General features: G+C 38.0%; 1 protein-coding gene across 8 annotated transcripts in view; it reads right to left on the bottom strand.

Annotated features, from left to right (window-relative positions):
* HYCC1 (hyccin PI4KA lipid kinase complex subunit 1) overlaps positions 1-24,583 on the bottom strand; it is a 46,965-nt gene that overhangs the window by 18,977 nt on the left and 3,405 nt on the right. For 3 of the 8 annotated variants that reach the window (XM_075746023.1, XM_075746017.1, XM_075746022.1), the window contains exons 2-4: positions 7,988-8,067; positions 7,056-7,157; positions 2,404-2,583 (exon numbers count right to left, since the gene is read on the bottom strand). In XM_075746023.1, the coding sequence (XP_075602138.1) occupies positions 2,404-2,583; positions 7,056-7,157; positions 7,988-8,038 (333 nt within the window). In that variant the 5' untranslated portion in view covers positions 8,039-8,067. Of the gene's footprint in view, positions 1-2,403; positions 2,584-7,055; positions 7,158-7,987; positions 8,068-8,222; positions 8,345-14,312; positions 14,416-14,451; positions 14,493-24,583 lie in introns of those variants that run through there. The other 5 variants (XM_075746019.1, XM_075746024.1, XM_075746025.1 and 2 more) reach the window with 4 other exon arrangements.

The following is a 24,583-nucleotide window of genomic DNA, read 5'->3' as shown; positions in this document are numbered from 1 at the left end:
CTTAGAGTAAAAGAAGCATGGATGCAAAGCTTTAGGGAAGCTACTTTCCTGCAAGATACCACCACAGCAGTTGGCAGACTTCTCACTCCTGTAAGTTAGCACTTCCGCTAACTGAACTAATGGGTAAGGCAAAAAAAGATGTGCCTACATATCACAGAAGAGCACTGAAGTACTTAAAATAAAAAAAACTTCAGCGGTTCCAAAGCAGACCTGACCAATAACCAATACCGCACACACAAGAACCCACCCTACACACACACAAATTTCAGCAGCAGATTTCATACATCCATAGGCAGATATTAGAGAGGAGCTTCAGCGTTTCCTAACACTCATGCCTTGGAAGGCTGAAGGACTAACTTCACATAGTAATTATTAAAACTCATGTCTTAAAGTAGAATATGAAGTGGTAAAGGAAGACTGAGAAGTATCAAAAAGGCATACAGAGCTGTTCAGTCTGAAGAGTTATACAGCTCCTCCGCTCTCCACATAAACCACCGATACTTTAATTTTCAACACTGCTTCTGCATCAGTGTGGAAAATAACATCCTTAATATATGGGAGAAGGGAAGAGAAACTGGCTACATCCAAACTTTTAAAATCTAAAAATATAAATAATTTGACTCTTCATTCAGATTTGTAATTAAGTTTCAGGAATGCATTTCAAGATCTGAAACCTATTAGAAAAAACTGATACCTACAGCCAAGAAAGCCAGAAATATCAACTTCATGCACTACCACTGTATATCTCCAAGTTGAAGGTAGAACAAACCAGTTCATGACCTCAAGGTTCAGCCACAATAATTCCATACCCCTGACAATGTAGTGAATTGGAAAAATTAAGTATTGCTCAGAATAATTTTAATTTCCTTTAGCAAGAAACTGCAGGACTCTGTTGAGCATGTTAATTCTCTCAAGTTCCAAGAGACCATTGTACATATTTTCAGAAGGATTACTATTTGTTTTAGGCTACATCTTTCCTCTTGGCTTTTGGTTCTTGCTCGTTAAAGAGAAAATGAGTATCTAAGCAGCATACCTACTACCTTTTCAACATTGTATACTGAAGAACAATACCATCTTGATTGTTTAAGTTCCAAGTTTTATATGACGTCAACAGAAGGGAAGAAGTCAGCATCAGTAACATGGCATTACTTAAGCATAAGCATTCATTATTCCTTAAAGCAGAAGGGGGGGAAAAAATGTTTCAGAAAAATCAGGTTGATCTACAGCTTCCAACAGAAGCTTGCTGTAAAATTCTTATGACCCCAAGCCGCTAGAGATGGATGGCTATGTTACTAATTGAGGAAGAAACTGTTTATAGCTAAGAGAAGACATTACTGGACTGGTTTCAAGCTTAACTGTAAATGTAATCTCTTCTAGGAGAAAGACAATTGATTATAGCCACATCCATCAACCATTTAATACACCTTCATCATGGAAATAAAGGAGTCAATTGACTTAAGGCGTAAGATATACCAGCTCTTTCCAAGTATGTTTTTCTTCTCAGATACAACTAAGCACACAGAAAACACATGAAGCCTGCACTCTGCCTAAAGAGTTGAATATAAGGGCTCAGGCCTTTTTAAGATGACTCCTGGGTGAAAAAATGGTTTTGCTCGCTCAGTAAAGACACTTGAGATTATTTTTAGAAGAAGGATGGGAGCTGCCTTCTCCAGATTTTCAGAATGGGAAGAAGAGACTTGAAGTCCCATGACTGTTTCACTTCCCAAAAAGCCTTCCTGAAACACCCAGAACATACAAACTACACTGAAGAGAATCCCAACAGACATAACAACACTAACCTTTTTATATCCATAAAAAGACTAAATGCATAACTCTTAAAGGTTCCTTCATCATTTAGTAACAAACAGTATCTTTTCATACAAAATAAAAAAAAAAAGTCAAGGTTATTACAAAAGGAAAGGAGACCTTTAATTTCTCAAAGCTAAGAAATCTGTTCAGCAGCTAAGAACTAAGACTTTGTTGAAAGTGATTTTTTGTGTTTTCTAGTCACGATAGATGATACCCCAGAAAATAGGGGCAACCACTTCAAAAGTGGTGCTTCTAAAAGCTCTCAGGCAGAATGTAAGTTTAATCACCATACCAAGAATTAAGTAACAAAAAAATTAAGAGGATCTCTTTGGCTCCTTCAGCCATTAGTGCATTAACACTTTCCAGGAACCACAAGAAGAACAGAGAAAATATTCACGAAAATAAAAGAATAAAAGTTCATGTTGCAGATTTCTGTCAAGGACACCAATTTGAAGAGTCAAAACTGAGATACTCAATCACTTCATTTCAATTCTGAAACAAAATTGTTAATTATTCCTTAGTAAAATACTCTACAGGATCCCCCAAAAGCACACCAATGTTTTTAGGCCTGAATAATTGCATGCAAATACAAACCAAGTTATAAACTCCTAGGAGAAGAGCCTCTATGCACCCACTGCTCTGCAAATCTCTGCTGGCTGAGACAGCAAGATAGCACCACATCAATTCTGGTAGAAACTGCAGCGTAAATCGTAGCAATTGTTCCTCACCGCTGCGATAGAACTCAAAGAGCTGATGGCAAACTGGCTCCAGAAGCTGAAATACAAATTACAATTGAGAATGAATAAAACATTACAAGACACTGCAACTTAGTGTGGATCAATCCTTTGGGCAAAACTGTAAACTGAAGTGTTACATTTTAGCTATTAGGGAACAACTGATGGAATAACTGCCCAAGTCACGGGATACACTTTTCATCCCTTGTAACATACTTTCAGAGGGTAAGAGCTTTCCATTCCATGTGAGGAAAGAATTCCAATGGCTCCTTTCTCTCATTTTTGGCTCACTTCCTCCAGCCTCAAAGGCATAAATAGAGCATACTTGTTATCACCACACCTCATACCATGCCCTCTATCTCTAATATACAAGAAAAGTGCATGAACAAAAGGTCTTGCTATTCTAGAGCTCCAACAGTGTACACACAAATTGCTAGAAGCTTTTACTCACCAAGTGAGAAAAACTGCGTAACACTCAAATTCAAAATATTACAGTAACTTGGTATACAGTACAATTAGTTCACTTTTCTACTCTCATTAAAATCTTCTAGGAACTCTGATGCATTTATAGGTTCGAGACAGAAATGGGAAGCCTCAAGAGTAATTTTACAATCAAATTTGTTGATGTAAGTGGAAGCAATATATTGAACTGGAAGTAATACATTGAACTAGAACAAGTTAAGAAAATACTTAAACAATCAGCTTGCACTGTGTTTCTGGATTTAATGCGCATTCTTGTGCTACCACCTACTTCTGCTAGAGGACAAAGCGTTAACCATCATATGTAAACATACAAAAGCTACATTTTTATTTTATCACTTAGATAGGAGATTTCCTAACCCAAGTGGAAAAATACTGTCAAAACCAGCAGGCGCTTTCAAAGCCAGCTGAACTGGGCACTGAACTCTCAAGCAAAAAACTTAAAAGCACATACTTAAAAATACTTTTTGGCAGCAAACACAGCAAATTGTGGATAAGAGTTTGGAACTGTAAAAGGATTTCTTCTAAAAAAAGTGGGGTAGGAAAGGGAAAGAGGGGATTTTTAATTAAATCTTCTAAATCATTTATTTGCAAGTAATAACAAATAGAAGGACTCTATAATCTAAGAAACTACTCCCTGAAAAAGTATCTATGCAGTTGATATTAGGGAACTTTACAAAATGAAATCTGAGATTCCAGCTATTTAGAATCAGTTTTATCAGCTCCAGCTAGTATATAAAAAAAGCATTACATAAAACATGACATTATCCAATTGCAAATCTCCAAAAGACAAGATTCAAATTGTAACATACCTAAAGGACTAGCTTTGCTACCTTGTTTCTTACCCCCAAGATTCAATGTCTTAACAGTTCATCTACATGACTCACAGAAATAGACTATAAATTCATTTCAAAACAAGGAATGTTCGCACTAGTAATAGACCTTCACTGAAATGTATTCCCGCACAAAATCCCCAAAAGTTGCAACCTGAAAGCGATGGAATCCAAACCAGACATGCATTTTAGACTATTGTAGACATTGCACTGAGAAAAGATACCATAATCATTAGAATTGCTGACTCCAGTTCAGAAAGCAAAGCATTACTCAACATCTTTCTGAAAATCCTTGAAAACTGGAATACAGATATGTACTTTACTGCTAGTAACACACAGGTCATGTTTTCCATTTTATTTTAACTACAACACTCAATTCTGCTTTTTGTCTAGGTCACACTTTCAGTTTTTCAATGGAGCAAGCTTTTCAAAAAGGTAAGAAACCCATTCTTCTACATGTTCCTTCCTTTATTCCAGCAAAGGAGGCAACATCTCCAGAAGAACACGCTGGAATAGCTGCTTGCTTTCCTAAGTTTTTCCTCCTGAATACAAAGAAAGATGAGTCAACATTTCTCAGCTCCCAAAGTTACTTCCAAACCCAAAGGATCTTAGCAGGTTTTGGTTCTTTTTAAGAAGTAACTTGGGACAATCTGATCTATACAAAAAAAGAGGAATGTTTAGCTTCCGACAGATAGAGCTTCTCTTTGGAAAAAGCATCTGTGAAAAATCTACAGCAACGGCAAAAAAATCATGCCAAGCTACACTAGTCATCAATTTTAAGAGCAGAGTATCAAAGATCCTTCTAGAAAACTTTAACAGCACAAGCGCTTTCCATCTTCGGTTTACATATTTCACATAATTTGCATGCTTCCTTTAATGAAGTATCAGTTCAGAATGATGTGCTTGAACTTTAAAAGGCGCATAAATAGCTATGACAGGTATCCATGTTCACATCGTTATCTCAGTTGCGACAGCTTTATATCAGCATATATAAATGCATAATCAGTACAAAACCAATTTTCTTCCTCAAAATGCCACCACATGCTACAGCCTAATATCAAAACGCACTAATGATTGCTGCTGTTTCAACATATTGTTTTACCCTAAAATAGTTCTAAAAAAGTATCTAGACTGAAACAATTTTTAATGCTGGAACAGAAGAGTGTCCAAGCAATTTCATCCCTCTTCCTTTTAAGCTGCATCCAAACGTGTTAGACACTCCAAATGTTTTCTATTTCCTAAGGCAAATGCCTGCATGGCTACCATCTAAAAGGACGGCACTAGTGTTTTAGGTAGAAAGTAAAAAAAAAAAATCTTGAATTTGTGAAAAAACAACCCTCTGAATTATTTATTATTTTACTGTTGGACTCTTGAGTTAATTAAAAGTCCTTTAAATCTTCACATCTGCTGAAGACTCTCTTTTTACTGAATTACATTTTTCACCTATCAGTGGCCCAGGAACCTCAAAAGTAACCAACAAAGTCTTTATTAACAAAGCTACTATGAATTGGATATTTCTTTGCTATAGCAAACAAGCAGTTCATTTATCTCTCAAATTGATTTTTTTTTTTTTTAAAGCTAACCACCAGGAAAATGCAGTCACAAATGCAAATACACACGATTACTTTTCAAATGCTTAAAAAAAAAGAACACATCCATCCCCCAAAACGAGATTAATCACAATTTTAAGGTGCAGATAACTATTACATTAGACATACATATGTTCAAAGGTATACAGATGGGGTTGTTTGCTTTTAATCTCAACAATATTCGTAGTGTTCACGCTTTAATCCTTCCCCTTTGCATTCCATACATGAGATAAAAAAGGATAGCACATAGCCTACACTGTAAAGCAAGCTGTCGTTACACAATGCAGCTAACAGATCTCAAACAGCAGTTGAAAGAAGTTACTTGTCTTTTTAACTGCTAGTTTATAACTATTTTCACAATGTGGAAAGCTTCAAGTAGCTTCTTCCACAAAGTGACAGATACTCAGAGAATGGTCCAAATAAAGATTTTAGGACTGTTCTCCCACGGCAGCACAACACTCAGTGTCAACACTTCAATTCAAAGTCTCACTAACAGTGAAATCTTCAATACCTTGCCCCCAGAATTATCCCAACCTTTTCAAGCAGCATTTGCAGGGCCTATAGCAGTAGCACCCTGCTACTAAGGTCCCTGAGAAACCTAGCAGTAGCCAGTAGTCAGAAATCAAAGAACATATGAAAGTACAGATTTGGCTATCAACAGGGAGACTCATCGGATTAATTTACACGTTGATATGCATTCTGAAGACCAGACAGGCTTGACTCAGTAGTTGGAATGACTCAGAATGCCTTTCTGAGCAGCAAAGTAAAATTGCATTTCTTCTTAGCTGGACAACCTGGGAGTTTATTGGCATTCTCTCTGAAAACATATATACTGAAAGCATTTTATCCTGTGACCACTGTTGGCATTATCTCAAACTTTGGAACGGTTCTGTATGCTGAGTCTTTTCAGAAGAGGAATTAAGAACTTGGTGCAGTTTTAAAATAATACACACAAGGTTTGCTGGATGGTAGAAAGTGAGACAATACACTTAAGAAGACACAACTAAAACCAGCTCAGTATGTTCTGAATTCACCTGGACACTCTATAACAAGTGTACTCACAGGGTATGGAACCATTCCCGGCACAGAGCAAACCTGCCCCCTTCCCTCATTTTTTTTTTTCTTTTTCATCATCATTTCAGCAAGGGTACATCCAGCATACAAATGTGTGTATTTATATTGTATGTATTTAAAACAACAAAACCTCCTAAAACCTAAGCAATAACTTAAAAGGACTGCAAACCCCTCTAACATTCTTTTCTTGGGTTGTAATAGACAAGCTTCTGATAGCTATAGATTCACATTCAAGTGATACTGAATTACAGAAAGAATTCCATCAGTCTCAAGCATCTTTTCAATTCCTTAACATATGTCTCAATTCTACACCCAAGTCCTGAAGCCCATGAGTATGATCTACAAGCTTAGCTATGTTCAGTAGGTTACAAAATTTATGAATTGTTTCCATGGTAGAACGTCATTGCTAAGAACAAACATTTTGACGGAGATTCTTCATTTAGTTCTGTAGTTCACAATTAACTAGCATGCAAGGTCTTATTTTATTCTGCTGGTGTTATGTCAGACATTTTGTGTGAGAGATCTGATATACTCACTTCACTCTGTGGCTCCTGAATTACTTTGTAAAGAGATGAAATCAAAGCACTTTTGTCTTTCAAGTTTGTAGCATAGCTGGATATGGATGCTTCTGGCAGTGTCTGAAATAAAAATATTATAACTACTAGAAAATGCAATTTTTATCATGAAAATAAAACAATTTTCCATTACAAGCTACTATTTATCAGACTTTACTATAAACTAAAACTTGTTTCACAGAGAAATCCTTACTACAGAAATCTCGGGTGTTTTCAGGACAACAAAATTGCTAGAAGACACACTGCATTTATCATTTTGCAGTTTCATACAGAATATAATGACAGTGGATGGGAAATAGATAAAAATTAAGTTTCACAGGTGCAACCCTGAACAGTGCAGATCCATATTTTAAGGAGTTGTCTCAAGACTGACTGTACACAGCTAGTGAACATTATTACAGGATATAGCATTACTCTGAAAGAACACAAATTCCAGATGACATGAACAGCTCTTCTCTAACACTAAACAGATCTTCTGCCAGTACTTAAGAGGGTAAAAATCTAATCTTTTTAACAGCCCTTTGGAAGCTGTACATTTAAACTTACTATTCATAACTCTTACAGTACTTCTTATCTGCAGTCCTTCAAACGAGATCATACTCCACTACACAGACATGAAAACACATTCCCAGTGTATCTAAGCGGACCAGAAGCAGAATCTATAGTCAAGTCTAGTCCTTACTCAAACCAACAAGACCATTCATCTGTGATATACGTTTTCACTGCTCTGTATCAGGAAGCATGTAATCCCAAAGAGGACAAGGAAAAAAATTCTTTCAAGCAGACATTTGTCTATACCACATTAGCTCAGCAAAATCCAAGGTTACTATTTTTCTTCATTTTCTACAGCAATGACTCAAACACTACTGGCTAAATATCTAAGAGTATATTACCTTGAACTCTGATAACCACTCCTCCACAACCCCAGTATCCACAGCTAACATCTTCCAACATCCGTTCCAAAACCTTCAGCCTGAAAGAATAAGCAAACACAGTTTGTGAAACCTATGCAGTCACTGCATTAAGCAGATGATGAAAATTAAGTCCCTGTGAATATTTAAAGAATATTATCATGCTTTTACTTGTTAACATTTCGCATGCTGACATTACTTTGAACTTTTATTCTACCTCACTTATGCAAGCTGCTGGAAGCATTAAGCATGGGAGTCTTCACGTACAGCAGTTTAATAAATTCCAAGTATGTATTGCGTGGGAAGCTCAATAAGTCAAAGATTTGTAGAAATGGCATTCTGAAAACAGAAAATATTACCTTCTTAATTTCAATTTATTTTTCAGCTTACAGAACTCAAGAAAACTGTACAGACTAACTGAAGAGAAATCACTGTTTAGGCTTTTCCTAGTCAACTGCTATTCCTAACTCGGAAAAGGTCACTGAACTAAAGGCTGATGGAAAACCTTTCAATCCTCCCCCACCGTGGCAACTGCAAGACAACGAGCCTGCTGCCTCAGCATGTAGCCTAAGATGGACTCCCCTGCCCAACATCCTGCACAATCTCAGTCAGAGCAAGATCATCAGCACTAAGACTTGAACACAAGAGATGCAGAGTGGCTGTTGAGATTCATTTCTGATTTCTCTTAATTTTTGAGAAAACACTTAAAAACAACTGTCCTTTGGAATAGCTTATTCTCAAACAAAGAGCAACATATTGTTAAGACACAAAACTATCAAAAGTTAAAATAGCATATTGTGGGGGAAAACCTAGGCATAGGCAAACTACTCAAAAATACACATTAGCTCATCCAAATTGTGACCATGGATTTCAAACAATGACAAAATTAAATACTCATCTGATGAAAAAATTTAACACTTTGTGAAATGTTTAGTCATGTGAGATATCCAACCAAGTTTTGCTTTCCCAGTTTAAAATTAGTTATGAAGTACTGATACGCAAGTACAGGCTTGTTGATGAATGACAAGCAAGGACATTTCTAGAGAAAACAGCAGTAGAAGCTGTAATCACCTAGGAGGTACAAAGCAGCCACAGTTCCACTAAAAGGCTTCTCCTGGCAGGTAGAGGGTTGGGACAGCTCCACGAGAAGGATACCAGCAACATCGGGGGAGGTAGATGACAACTGACAGCCTAAGTAAGGAAGTGGCAGACCGAGTTGGCAAGCAAAGGGTACAGAGATGTAGGCAAGAGAGAGCTTGTAAACAAAGAGAACAGAGCTAGTCAGAGCCCTACGTCAAATGTAAGCACATGTAAGTGCTGCCTACAGGACAGCACGATGGGGGAAGCTCTAATACCTTTTTTAGCAAATCAGCATGATTAGATGCTTCTGTGAGGTGCCCATACACCAACACACACTCAGCATGGTGACCAAGCAGGAGAAATTAGCGGTCTGGGTGTAGTTGCAGGGCTATGATCTCAACGGGATCACTGAGACACAGCAGCATAGTTCACACAGCCCGACTACTGCCATGGCTGGATATGGGCTCTTTAAGGACAGTCTGGGATGGTGAGGAAGGAAAGCTGCCCTTTATGTGGGAGAGGAGCAGGGATGCATGGAGCTCTACCCTGCAAAGGACAATGAAAGCTGAGAGCTTATGGGTCACAGATGAGAGGGCAGACCAACATGGGTGACATTGTGGCAGGTGTCTGCTACTCATCACCTGATCAGGATGAAACATATGATACCTTGTTCATGCAGCTGAAGCAGCCTCACATTTACAGGCATCTGGTCCCCACATAGAACATGCACTACCCTGTTACCTCCTGGAAGGGCAACACAACAGGGAACAAGCAACCCAGAGGGTTTTTGGAGTGCACTGATTATAACCTCCTGAAAGAGGTTACTTAGGAGCCAACAAGGGCGGGCACTCTGCTGAACGTCATAGTTACAAGCATGGAAAAACTCAGTAGTGATGCGAAGGCCGGGGCAGCCATAGCTGCAGTGACCATGACACAACAGAGCACAGGATCCCAAGAGGAAGAAGGATCAAAGCAAGAAGGAGGATCAAGAATGCTCCAGAAGAGTTCACAGGCTTTTGCCGACATATCAGCAACAGGAAGAGTAGGGCACCATAACTGAACAGGGCAGAGGACCTGCTGACAGAAGATATGGAAAAGCCCAAGTTACTCGCTGCCACCTTCACTCCTGTTGTTACCAGTGAGAGCAGGCCTCAGGAACCCCAGGCCTGAGCCAGGCAGAGGCCTCAGGAACCCCAGGCCTGAGTCCAGGCAGTGGCCTCAGGAACCCCAGGCTCAAAGGGCCTTGACCAGCGGCACGAAGCCCAGCTGGAGACCTGGCCACACTGCTGTATGCCAGGGAGCAATGCCCAGGCCGGGCCAGCATGGTCTAAAAGCTTCATTAGCCAAGATGGGTGATGGGACAGAGCTCACCCTCGGCGCGTTTGCAGGGAACACAAATGCAGAGGAGAAGTCAATACCCCCAGAGGGGTGTGCTGCCATTCACAGGGACATCAGACAGCACACATGAGCCAGCACATGAACCTCGGGAAGTGTCAAGGGCAATGCCAAGTCCTGCTCCTGGAGACAAACCACCCCAGGCACCAGCACACACAGCGGCTACGCAGCTGGAAAGCGGCTTTGCAGAAAAGGCCCCGAGGGTCTTCAATGACCAAGGGGAACGTGAGCCAGCCACACACACCATGGCAGCAAAGATGGCCAACAGCCCCCAGCCAGCAGGTCAAGGGAGGTGATCCTTCCCTGTGTTCGGCCCTGGTGAGACATTTGGAGCGCTGGGCTCCCCAGGGCAACAGACACAGGGACATACTGGAGAGAGTTTGGGAAAGGGCCACAAAGCTGATGGACAAACTGAAGCATTTCTCACATGAGGAGAGGCTGAGAGAGCTGGGACTGTTAAGCCTTGAGAAGGCTCACAGGGATTTTATGAATGTAGATAATTACCTGAGAAGAGGGACTAAAGAAGAGAGCGCCAGGCTCTTCTCATTGGTGTCTTGTGACTGGACAAGAAGCAATGGGCACAAATTGAAATACACTAAAAAAGGGTTTAAATGTAACTTCATGTTAGGGTTATTGAACACTGCAACAAGTTGCAAGGAGTGGCTGAGGAGTCTCCATCCTTGGGAGATATTCAAAGCCCAGTTGGACAAGATCCTGAGCAATCTGTTTCAATTTTAACTACTTTTGGTCAAAGGAGGTTGGACTTTATGATCTCCAGAGGTCCATTCAAACCTCATCCATTCTGTCATCCTGTATCAACAAAGAAATAGAAAGGATTGTCATGAAGGAAACTCATCTAGCTAAATACCAACTCTTTCTGACCAGCACTGATGGTCTCTAAAGGTATAATGATGACAAGATGGATTAGTGGCCATGTGGTGGTATAGGTTGTGTGTCAAATCCTGCTGTGAAGTGAGGTTTTTAAGGATAATACTGTGTGCTAACAAGCACAAAGGCTAGTCCGACTACAAGTATTGAAGGAACAGCCTCATCAGTTCCTACAGAATCACACAGTCTACTAGCCTTACTTTCATTCCTGTGAAATCCAGGACTTTTGCAATGTCTCATGCTTCAGCAGGGTTGACAATAGTAACCATTCCCTACTGACCCTCATTAACAGCACAAATGCCTGTGCTAATATTGACTGTTCACAGCGAGAAACATTGCTTTGAATTAAAAAAGATTGAAAAGTGTCCAGAGGATCCTGGATACTCCAAGTCCATAGCTGGCACCACATTTATCCAAGAGATGCATTTTTTCACCTATTTCTACTGATTCATCAAGCGTTATTTTCAGACTAAAGCCTCCCAGAGAACATAGGATTAATTTGACCAATAATAACAGTAAGAGCATCGTTGGCTGGCATTATCCATTGGAATAAGGACAATACTTCAAGCTTTTATGACTGTGTATTTGAAGGCAAGTCTTTTTTGGCAAAACCACGAACTTTTGAAATGAAATCTATAAAAAGCTGAACTAAAAGAAACAGGACAAAGGTTTTGCTGATCAGGTCTTTGATTTTTAAAGTAACAGAGGCATTCCCTTGAGAGTTAAGGCCATTGAGATGCACAGAAGATAAACTGTTGTTATTTTACCTTCATGCATTAAAAACACACATAGTCTTCTGAATACATTGTTTAACCTCAAGTACATACGCATCCACAGCAACACAGGTTTGAGTGTCACAAATAAGAAATCTAATTTTATAATTATTTTCCTTGAAGACAAAGATAATCTGTTAGACTGATCTCTCCCTATAATAAACAAGCCTCAAATCCACACATCAGGTGTGTGGGATCTTTCAAAACAGGCAACCTACTGTTTTGCTTAGGATTGCCACATTTTGCGCTAGTTAAACAATAGATCAAGTTGGACTGCAACAATGTATGGACACAGTCCGCAAACCCAAGACTGTTCTAAAGGAAGGAGTAACAAATTTCAGTTAACAATACAATTTTTTTTCTGAAGCCCATAGAAAGTTTACAAAATGTAACTGTAAAATGGAATTTTTAACACAAAGTGGGCCAAAATAATGCCTAACTTATAGAATCCGTTAACCTTTTCCAGAAAAAAAAATCCCAAAAGGATTCAAAAAGCATGCCCAAGTACAGCTCCATTTTACTGGATTCACCTGCAAGATATAGGCCACTGTAAGCATTAGATGTCCCAGTCGCTATGGAATTAAAGCAACATAAAGTGGATAAAGTAAATACATGCTACCTTGAGAGCAAGCTGTAAAATTATATTGAAGATGTACTTTATAAACCAAAACTGTAATGAAAATTCAAACAATACAGCAAGCACTACACAGCATTTCTCCTCCAGAAAAAAGTCTTGGTTTAAGGTACATCACCATGTAATTCCCTTTGAATAGACTTTTTTCCTTGGTCTCTTCCTCTTAAGTCCCTGCAAAGATTTCCGATGAGTAGAGTTTGAGAATTTCTTTAAAAATAAATTGCTTTTTTCCCCTCACAAATCAAACAATACTTTGACTAAAACTGATGAGCAGCTTCAGATGTCCCCGTGCTCCTCATTCCAAAAGATTAAGAGGCAGAGTCATTTGGATGCCCTGATGGAATATAATTGCAGGAAAGAGGAATAAGTCTCAGATTCAAATGATAACACAAAATTATTTGTGATGGATCTCAGTAACAGTCAGGTTGTCACATCTCTGTTGAAATTTTATTAGACACATACATATTTTCAGCTTATATCATACATAAAATAAAGGAACTTTAGGTGACACACTTTCATTGCAGGTCTTACCGCATTACTTCCCATTTGCCACATGATGAAAGCATGCATAGCTACTGCAGCCCAGCTAACACATGGCAAATTTATCTGTGCGTTTATGCCTTGTGACTTAAGCGCACTTTGCAGTATTTTCCACAAGACTCTCAACTTGGATGAGCAGCAAAAAATAGGATTTATACTAAATAATAATTAACAAACTAGCTTTCCTAGTAGAGCATCTATTTAAAGTAACCATACATAGAGCTGTACAGACCTTACTAATCTCTAACACTGGAACCCTAGCACACATGCAACTTGAGCTCTAATACCAACAAGAGGAGACTAAGTCTTAACTTACATTCCACTCAAAATCTGCAATCCATTTTGATATAGCTTGAGGTAAGACTGTTCTCTGGATCTGTTCCCAAGTAATAAGCAGCCTCTGAGAGCTGTAAATTGATCTTGCTCTATTCTAATGCTATAATAAAACTCTGCTTACACAGGAGATACCAATTTTTGCTTTGTTTCAAGATAAGTAGTACAGCAGGAATAAGACATCAAGCAAGTTTATCTGACAAAAGTGAGTCTTCTTTGGAAGAGACTTCTACAGTGTCTCTACAAAGACCATTCTTTTTTCCATTACAGCACAAATACAACAGGAACATACTGTTTTTAAAAGAGGGGGGAGAAAAAGTTGCTATACACTGAACTGGTGGAGGGCAAGACAAGATGAATTAGTATGATTCTCTGGCAAACTTACTAATGGATCCATCTACTTAAATGGCTTCAGTTTTTCATACCCGTCACTCAAGATTTTAATACAATAATATCAAATCATAACCTTGAATGAAATCACAGACAACACATGCACAGGTTGTTCTTTAAAAAGAAATTCTCACAATAGGTGGCTTTCCTATTAAAGCTACCCAACCTTTGTAGAATTCATCCACAGAATACATGTGTGTAAATGAAATCTGGATTAAGTACAAGGACACTGGACTTGGATGAAGAATGAACTCTTGAGTTCTGCAGAACTGACCTTCTGGAACCGCAGCATTAGGCGTTTGCTAGTTGAAGTCGCAGAGCTGGAAAAAACAAAACCAGGAGCCAAAAACTGCTCAAGTCCTGTCCTCTGGGAATTGCTGGAAGAGGAGGGAAAGCATATACTGTGTCCTTACCTAATCTGAAAAGTATCTGCTTGGAAGTTTGTACTATTTGCTAAGAAAAAAAAAAACAAACCAAAAAAACAATTAGCCTAAGGGAAACATGGAGCAGAAATTTAAGATTTTTATGAACCACCAGCCAAATTTGTCAACTCTTCCCAGAAGAGGAACATGTAAACTTGTGAGTATTCTGTTAGGATGTATCAGACCCGTAAGAGATCAAGTCCCTGGTACATATTGATCTTGAGTCTATAGCAGTTTGTATACAAAAGTAGGGAAGGGCCAATAAGTTCTCAACTTTTCTTACCCTTTGAAGTGGTAAAAGTAGTATTAACCACTTTTTAATCAGCTCTACATCATACATGAAGTTCACTTACAGACTACAATCTATACTTAAAATTCATGCTGCTGAACCCTTTTCTCTCTCAACACATTTCAGAGAAAGACACAATCCTTGGTAAGCCTCAGAACAGGAAACAGCACTCAGGCAAGTGTAATCTTGAACAAATTGCCAAAGAATGCATTTTCCTGATGTTAATACACAACTCATTCTAATGATACAGTGATCTGTTCATTTACTATACAATTTTGAATGTGGTCAAGCTATCCTGTTCAACAGATACTTGTAGGTGTAATAATAGGTAGCAAATAAATCTCTCGAGAAAAGAAACTGATGCTACTGTGGACTCCAAAAACCACCCTGGCAAGTTTCAGAAACCACAAAGGCCAGGTCTGACTTCTTGACATTTTTCAAACTTGCACTAAGAAACAAAAACCCCATTGTATTAAGACACATGCTCTATTCAAATACACACCACAAGCAGTGCTCAAAGACTCAGCATCAAATGTACTCTGATAATTGCTATCTTCAGTGTAAAACCAGGCAGTGTCAACAAGATAGCTATGGTGCACTGAGCATCACTGACTCAAGCAAATTCCTAAAAATGACAAGAGATGGCTTTTCAGCATCTTCTAACAGGAGAACTAACAAGCATTAGGTGAAACTATAGGTGACAGGATCAAAACAAACAGAAGGAGTTACCAAAAACAATGCAAAGGAAGTATGCGTTGGAGTCCCAAGTCCAAGTACATGAACTTTACATAAATGCACAGGAAAAAAAAGCCTGGACACATTCATGGAAGAATCCATCCACAGCCACTAAAGATATAAGCACTTCTTCCAGTTCAGAAAGCTGAAGTCAGAAGTTACTACCCCAGTACGCTCTTCCAACTTCCCCTATCAGTTCCTTTCTAGGCCTTTAGTAACAGCCACTGTTAGACAACGAGGTTGCAGAAATTCTGGTCTGATTCAGTATGCTCGTTACTGCAGTCTTCTTCACAATGTAGCAGTGAACCTACACAAAGATAACTGTTTTGAACAAGCTTGTTCGCAGTGGTTTGTAAAGGCTACTGAACCTTAGGAACTGAAACTGCAGTCAATGTGAATTTCATATTGCCAAGGGTTTTTTTTCAGTTTTACTGCCTTCCCCTCCCCCCCACCAGTGCGAGAAGCCACCACCTTATTTGCAGCTTACACTTTAGATCACAATGTGAAACATCAGCCTAGAAGAGAGTCAGGGGTCAATGGATTTTTCCATGATACAGATTTAAATAAGATTTCCTGATCTTGTGCACATATGCTTCTGGAATAGTTTACACTTGGGATATGACAAAGTAATAGATATTTGCCTATCAAATGGAAAAGTTCTCCTGAGTGATATCCATTACAAATTTTTAAAATCACAGGGCTAATAATATTCAACCACAGGCGACAGACCTCAATTCGGTTTTGATGACAACAAATAAGGAAAAAAAAAAAGTAACTCTAAAGCAAGAAAGCATACATTAACTAGACCATATAGAAACTATAAATAACTATCTAAAATGCAGTTGTTTCTTGTGCAAAGGATCCGGTGCCATAGAATACTGACGCTTTGCAGCCCAGAAACCTACACACAAATACTTGGCATATCAAACTAGCTCAGCCTTTTACAACCTTCCTATCTATTTGTCAATAGAATAAAACCAAACAAAACCACCTACGGTTGAGGCCACACCACCATTTACAATGCTGGCAAATAGTCATATGGGCACACATGACCCAACACATTCATGATGACAGCTTTCTAAAGTCTTGAGCAGAAGGTAGGATCCTTATAAGCATAAGCTTTTGAAGATTTTTAATCCTGATCTTTGACTCCTGACAGTTATATTTGCTCAACTTCAGATTAGCAAACAATTACAAACCACCTTTGTACATAACTAACTTCATACCTGCCCTTTACCAGCAAGGAGATAACTCTTTCAAGACTCATGCCCGCTAAACAACTCACCAAGATAGACAGATAAGATTACACACCAATATATCCACTTGAATTTATAGAGGCCATAGTAAATCAGATTCATATTGCTAAAACTGTACAAAAGCAGTCCTAGCAGTACAGTACCAAACTGAATTAAGATGAAGTAACTTCCACAGCTTGAATTTATTATCTTTTTAATCCTACTTTACTATTTCTTCCTTGCTGACTTCTACACAAAACCACACTAAGTACAACTGCTATACTGATAACCGCAGAGTTAGTCAAAACTGACCACCTGTAAGCCAACTTACTCCAGTTACAACCCATTCTCCAGCTTGCAGAAGCCCTACTCTCTCTCAAGCAATTTCATTTGCAGTATATCTTGAAGTGGTAGCTTTTCTATCATCTGTAGTATATCAAGACTTACATTCATTGTAGGAAAATAAGAGCTATTACCTTCAAAACAGTTTTTCTTAGCAGCTGAAATACACTTGCTTCCTCTTTTTTTTTTTTTACTTCATGCAAATGCTATTGCTTACATCTTATTAAATCTTTAACAATGAACAGATATAAACAGTCTCGTCTTAGATAAAATAAAATACATGTAGTTGAAAAAATCTTGCCTTAAAGTATGTTGATTCTTATTCTGGATTAATATAGTTTACAGTTTAACATACATGAAGAAAAATCAAAGTAATAACTATATGCATCATAAGGAAATACCATGTAACCATTCTGATATGATAACATTAAAGTGAGTACAACGACAAGCTTAACCAAACAAATGAAACAACAAAAATGTGTAAGAGGAAACAGTGGGCTGATACTGCAGAAGTGACTTAATCCACACAGGTTTTCCAGTTTTTGCTTTAGACAAAAAATTCCATAGTATTAAAATAAAGGTATCTTCTTTATGTTCTGATAAGAACTAGAAACCTTCAGAAATTTTGACTCTTTTCTGTGTATCAGCACTCCTGTAACTTGTGTCAAGAGCATCTATGAGCAGGCAATACTGCAGTAGACAACACAGTGCTCTTAGCACTTCTGTAAGGGAAAACAGTGCTGCAGAAGTTACACGCTTAGAAGAAACATTCTCTACAGACCCCCAAGCAAAGTAAACTTACTGTTCTCATGTGCCCTAGTTTCCCTAGGCCCAAAGTACACTACATCCCTATGAAGTCAGTAAGTTTTCTTGAAACCCAAAGACAACTTAAATTTAAAATAGTGAAATAGATCAAACTATGCAGAGAGAATAATCACATTGCAGCTGTCATTTCAGTGTTGCATACAAGCTTTGAACCAACCAATGGTCTTTTCAAGAGCACAGCACACTATTTGGTAGCAATGCCATGACGTCTAGTTCCTTGCCCTCTCAAACTTCAGTGCTACTGTACAGTACACATTTACTAGTAGTTATTCATTTAATCTAGCCATTTGTGAAGTCTGTTTGCTACAAGCTAATTTTACAAACAAGTTTTCCTTTCTAAGTGAAAAATTGCAATTCATCTCAAGTTAGAGTTTGTTCAGAACTGTCAGCCACATGTCAAAAAGAAATGTGTCAGGTAATTTAGCTGTTGGAAACACTCTCAGTGTAAAGCATGCATAAGCAGATGCTGCACAATAGCTTGAGTATGACCTAAAAAGCATGTGGAGGATTGCGCAGAGGCTGTACTTCACCTCTGAGCTTCAACTGTTAAAGGTACTATTCCAACACCTTCTACCGTTATAGCATGTAGTTTCAGCTACAGCAAGTGGAGAAACATTCATATGGCAAGTAGTTTAGCAGTGACTTATCAGAAGGAAAAAGACTCAGCTCACAAACTAGGGACAGGAGTTTGAGCAGGCTCTTCACCTTCTGTTTTTAACACTCTTCAACTTCCACTTTTTAGTAGTGACATTAAGAATGCAACACTTTCGGCCAAAACTTCCCAGCTCCACTGGCTGAGAATGACATTTTGGGTTATTCTGCCTGTTTGATGATCCATCAACACATGCACATAATGCTGTGTGTAACAACTTCAGGAAAAATATGCTTTCTCTCTCCACGGCAGTTTTCTCATTCTTTCTCATCCCTTCCTCCCCCCACAACAGCCTTCCTGCACACAAACCTGTTATACTCACAAGACTGGAGACATTAATTTGAAAAACATTTCAGAGGACCTAAGAACAATTTTGTGATTTTTTACATACTTTATAAGCAACAGAAAAACATGACTTCTTTAACTAAATTTTTTTTAAAAGTAACAGCACAACCCACAGTTCTGTCTCATTCAGAAAAGATACATCCAACACATGAAATGCTCTATTGCCACATATAATTTCAATGCTATAGTACAAAGTGTGTGCAACTTGAAGTCTCAATTTACTACCCTGTATGTCTTGCTCTGTATTGTAATTTTTTTAAAAAGCCAAATCCCCTAAGCATAATAGTGGCAGAGCAGGAAAACAGTGTTGTCTCACATTGTAGGGCATATTAATTTCAGTTAAATTCATATTAGATGAAAAAGCTCTCCAAGTAAAAAGTCCCTGCTTCATGAAAGCATGTAAAGCTCAGAATACTATTCCAAGAAAGAAATACAAACCTCATGAAACTCAAAGTCATATAGGTTCTGGAGGGACTCTGATTTGAGCAACTCATGTACAGATTTCCAGGGTAAACGGTATCACCAAGTAATCTGCTGCTGTTCCACAGGCATAACAACAGAAAGTTTCTACTGAATTTATATTGATATCACTTAAGTAGTAGAAAACAGTTTAAGATTAAAAATACCAGCATACACTCATTTTCTTTTCCTGTTTCTTTTATTTGCGTTCTAATTAAATCTCAAGATGTTTGCTGCTCAAGACAGGCCTGATTTCTAAGTGCACTCCTTAAGACCTTCACATCTAGTATTTCTAAAGTCAGCCAGCAGTACTTCAGTATTCAGTTACAAATTCAGAGCTCTGGCTTAGAGCACAGACTTCATGATTTAGAGCCTGACAAATTTTTCTGTAGCCTAACAAAGTAGTCAAAATTTATTTCTATAATAATCTGAAGTCTATCAACTTGGAACTTGATTTAATGACTAGCAGCAACTGAAAAGTCACTTGAATGGCAGATGCAATTATGACAATACATGGAAACCGGTCATTGGCTACATGTGCGTTTGGGACAGTGGACTCAAATGAACCAGAGCTGAATGACATTAATACAGCTGAACAACCCTAGCAAGCAACATGTTATGTTCATAAAAAACTGTCATACCCATAGGAAAGAGGAGTTGCAATGAACCAAGAACAAAGCAAGCTATAGCACATGATAAGAAGTAACAAATACGATCTTAGTGAATGGCCATTTTTCAAACAGCATGATATTCAGGGGCGGGGGTTAATAACTGCACAACACAAAAGAATCATACATCTATTGTTTAAAATTAGGAGACACATTTAAGGAACCTCTTGAAGGGTAAATGTGGCATTATTTTGTTCCTGTTTCATCACAGTTAACTTTTGATTTACACTTTTGTCAGTTCCTCTGTTTACTGTACAAGCAGGAACCTCCTTTTAGGTGTTCCTTCTTCCCTTGGCATCAAGTATACCCACATCCTACTGCTGCTACTGAATTTATACTGGACTTGTATTTCACAACAAAAAGCAGTTATAAATGTTAGTCCTTGTCACTGTTTCACTGGATTGCTGCAACTTTTTGAACATAGGTGAACTCTCATCCACTTCTTTGCCAGAATAGAACAAAACATCTAAGACACTTCAACATATCACTAAAATGGGAATGAATGAAAGATTTTCATCGCTTCCTTAAGGAATTGATGTATGGATTACGTATGCAAAGAAACTGTACAGTTTAGAGATCTTCTCTGATTATGTTAAGTTTCCGGTGGAAAATTCTTATCAGTTTTACCTGTACAGCTACAGCTTGCCAATAACAACAGTTTGGGATAAAATACCACTGCACAAATAACCATTACATTCTAGTAAGAACTCTTGGTAACTAGCGCAAATGCGCATGCTTCATATGCTCTAAAATTTTGGTGTAAGACAAAAAGAGTAATATTGAAAATATGTATGCCAAATGAAAGTTACTACAGCAGCAAAAAAATTAAAAGTTGAATAGATTAGCAATCTCTGCTATCTCTAACATGATGCAAGAGTGCTTGAAGAATTGTTCTGCTATATTTGCACACATTACTGAAAATTCAACAAAACCCCAACCAACTCTAGCTGAACAACAGAATTCTGATACTTTAAGCAGTATCATTAAGTACTCTGCAAAACAGATGTTCCCTTTGTTGTGTTTCACTAAGTAACATGACGAATTTGATTGTCTGTAGTATAGTGTCTCATCACACCACCAGTGTGGTGAAAATACCCATCATTTACAGTACTGACAAAATGCTCCTGAGGAAACAGGGAGAGGGGAAAGAAACTTTAATTTTTTTTTCAGCTTTACAATTAAATGTAAATCACATTCTCTCAAGACAGGCAGGAATTGGTAAATACTACACCAGCACCAGCAAAGCTACAGAATGCATGTGTAAGTGATGTGCAGAACTACTGTCAAAAGCCTTTCACCTGCTCCTCAGGTTGCTGCATTGGGAATTTAGTTCAAAGCAGGAAAAAAATGCAGGAGCCTGTTAGTCTTTCTAGACCTGACATATGGAGTCAATATAATTACAAGTGTGAGAGATGTGAGTGGAAAGACTACAGCCTCTTGAGCCTAAAAGCTCTGAGTAAAAGCAGTAGCATGACCACAGCATGTGACATGAAGCAGGTAGGTATTTTGGCACAACCTAAAGAAAGCCAGTAAGAAAGTTATTTTAACTGAGTAGACAATAATTGGTTCAGCCAGATGTGCTACTAAACACAAAGTAGAGGAGAACGCTCAGAATTTCACTGGCAAAATCCAGTGTAAAGTTACTGTAAGGAACATTAAATTGTTGCTTTAGCACCAAGTACCAAGAGCTAAGGAATTCCCTAATATCACTCCTCCCCATGCTTTCAAAGAAATTTCCCTTCATCAGCCTAATACAAAATATATAACATGGCAGTCTGATTTTGTAACCTACTTCAGCTCTGGAAGAGTAACACGATTTCCTTCAGCCAGCAAACATTGAGAAGGAATGTTACTGGGGGGAAAAAAGTTTTCAGTTTTGTACCTGTAGATCCTATAGCCTGCTTCCTCAGAGATGTTACTATAGTACACCCAACATGTCTTACATGATAGACTGTTTGAAAATATTCACAGTATCCTAACTTTCAGGGATGGTGGCTGGTATTAAAAACCTGCTAAATGCAGATTTTAAGATTTACTAGGTCAGCTTAATGCTTTTACACATATTCCAGTCACTTCCTTTAAGATAGCAAATACTGTAAGATTAAAAAGAATTAAAAATGCAAAGCAATTGTCTTTGTGTATGAGAACGGGATTCAACTACTTGAAAACAAACCACAATGCTATAGTACAGCCTTGTCCATTAACCAGGCATTCCTGAAGACCTTATATTATCCAGCACTAGCTTCTGTACAATACTCAGACTGCTAGACAACTTAATTATTGAGTATTAGATTTAATTCTCTATCACATATTTAAAGTGTAATGGGCTTCTTCCCCCCTTTCTAAAAAAAGAGTTGCAATAAAATATTGTAATAGTACTGAATCAGGGTGTTTAGTATTAACAAAAATATTAAAGTTGTATGCACTATTCATCAGGTTGAAGTTAATGTCTTGCTGAAGCATAAATATTTATCCAGTGCAAACAGCAGGAAATCTTAGGAGACAGTATGGCTTTAAGCACTGGAGTTAATTAGTATCCCGTGCAGCTTCAGAGCATACTATGCTATTTTTAATTAAAGGTTAGCTTCCAAATCAAAAAAAGTAACAAGATGTAAAGGATATCTTATCTCTTACCTAAAAGAGCAGTCTCATAGCTATCAAAAGTGCCAAAAATATACAGTTTCTGTCACCAAGTTTAGAATAAGAGCTCTTACGCCAATCAGGATGGAATACAAATATTCAGCGACTTTTGCATCAGCAATGCGCATGTTTTACTACTCAGCTAGTATTGCTTTTACCTTAATTTCTTTGTTATGCTTTGATTGCTACACAGCATTTCATATCATCAGAGGTTTGAGATGGAAGAACACAAACACCCATCTGTTTTGGAGAGATAACCCATTTCCGGTCTTCCTCTCAACAATCAGATGATTCTTCAGCAACACTGGTCATTTAAAATAAACTAAGAAATGTTTTCATGCACGCCCTCGCCTTTCATGGCATTCTCCATACAGAAGACTGATGATTATTAAGTATCTGTCCAAATTCCACATGCTTTATTAATTCCAGTTCGAATAAATAATACTCCTAGTAACAACTGTTTATCGAACCTACTTGTATTAAATTTGTACACTGTTTAGAAGTTACACTGAAGCCTTATAAACAGAGCCCTTAATTCATCACACTGAAACAAACACACATCCTCCCATTTCTGGCACTGCAATGACAAGAAAGGGTCACGTTCAAACAATTTCAGTACTCACTTGGGCTGTAAGTTATGCTGCTTTCATTCACCACCTTTCCACTTGTTACCAAAGCACATAAGTTCATGTGGGGATGCGTCTAAAGAAATCGCTGTAAATAACACTTGCCCTCCCAGACTAAGCCAACATTCTATTTTTATTCTGCTGCTCTTGAACATGGTCCTAATTAGGACAAAGGGGTCACAACAGTTTCACCAGAAGTACAAGAAAACGTTTCATATCCTGCATTGTTTTAGATGTGCTATAAATTGAAAACTATTACGGCTGTTGGATCTTTCAGACGTTGGGTTTTTTTAATCTAATCCAGGAGTATTTGAGTTTTCATGCTAACAAAGTTTCAGCACAAATTCTGGTAGAAATCTGATCATTTACAATAAGAACAAATGCAGAAACATTTCACTCCTCAGGCTCATGGAAGACTTTTTAAATTTCACCAATGTTTTCAAATAACTTCAAATATTTTAAGTGTCAGTTACTTATAAAGAAAATCTTGAGGGCATGCAGAAGTACTTCATCTTAAAAGTGTGTGCGTACACTTATAATATACATTCTAGAGTATAGGGAAGATTCTGGTCAATGCAGGAACTAATAAGACATTTTAATGGCATGTTGAACTTGAGCAGGCTAGAAGCTTTAAACACGGCCTTGCAGCAATATGCAGTTGCTACACATTCAAAACATTTTCACACTCCTTGTCTTCAACAACACCGATTTGACACAGATTTCAGTCCTTATCCCGACACCACTTTGTTATTGCCTTCCAAGACTATCTCAAGAAGCATTTCAAACAAATTAATCCAATTTAAGTTCCTAATTAACTAATGCTAATAAAAAAATAATGCTTTAAATCCAACACATTCTCCGCTCCCAAATATGCATTTAATATGCCACCATTTCAATTCTGGCAACTGAGGACAGTAAACTGCCAAAAGGGCCAATTTTCATGAACACAAATAAAATATGGATTTAAAGAAAAGATATCATGCCTACAATTCTAATTAAGGTGGGGGTGCTTTTTATACTTGCATAATTCAACAGAATAGCATTAACAAATCAAAAGCTGTAATTTTGTTGAGCAGGAAAACTATCAGAGTCCAGTAAAACAACAAATACTTTCAAGTACATCCTACCAAGTACAAACCAACACACTGAAAAACATTGCATATAAAAAGCAGGGTTTAAGCTCACTGTATTTTCCTAATACCATGGAAGAAGTCTTAGAGATTACACAATGCCACTCCAGTCATCAGCTACTATACCTCAGAAGATAAATACAAATTTGCAGTCTTCAGTTTTTCTAAAGCGTAAGA

The sequence above is a fragment of the Balearica regulorum genome, chromosome 2 (genome assembly GCF_011004875.1).
Source record: "Balearica regulorum gibbericeps isolate bBalReg1 chromosome 2, bBalReg1.pri, whole genome shotgun sequence".
Lineage (NCBI taxonomy): Eukaryota > Metazoa > Chordata > Aves > Gruiformes > Gruidae > Balearica > Balearica regulorum.
The sequence above is the reverse complement of the archived record's forward strand: the minus strand, read 5'-3'. Positions and strand labels throughout refer to the sequence as shown.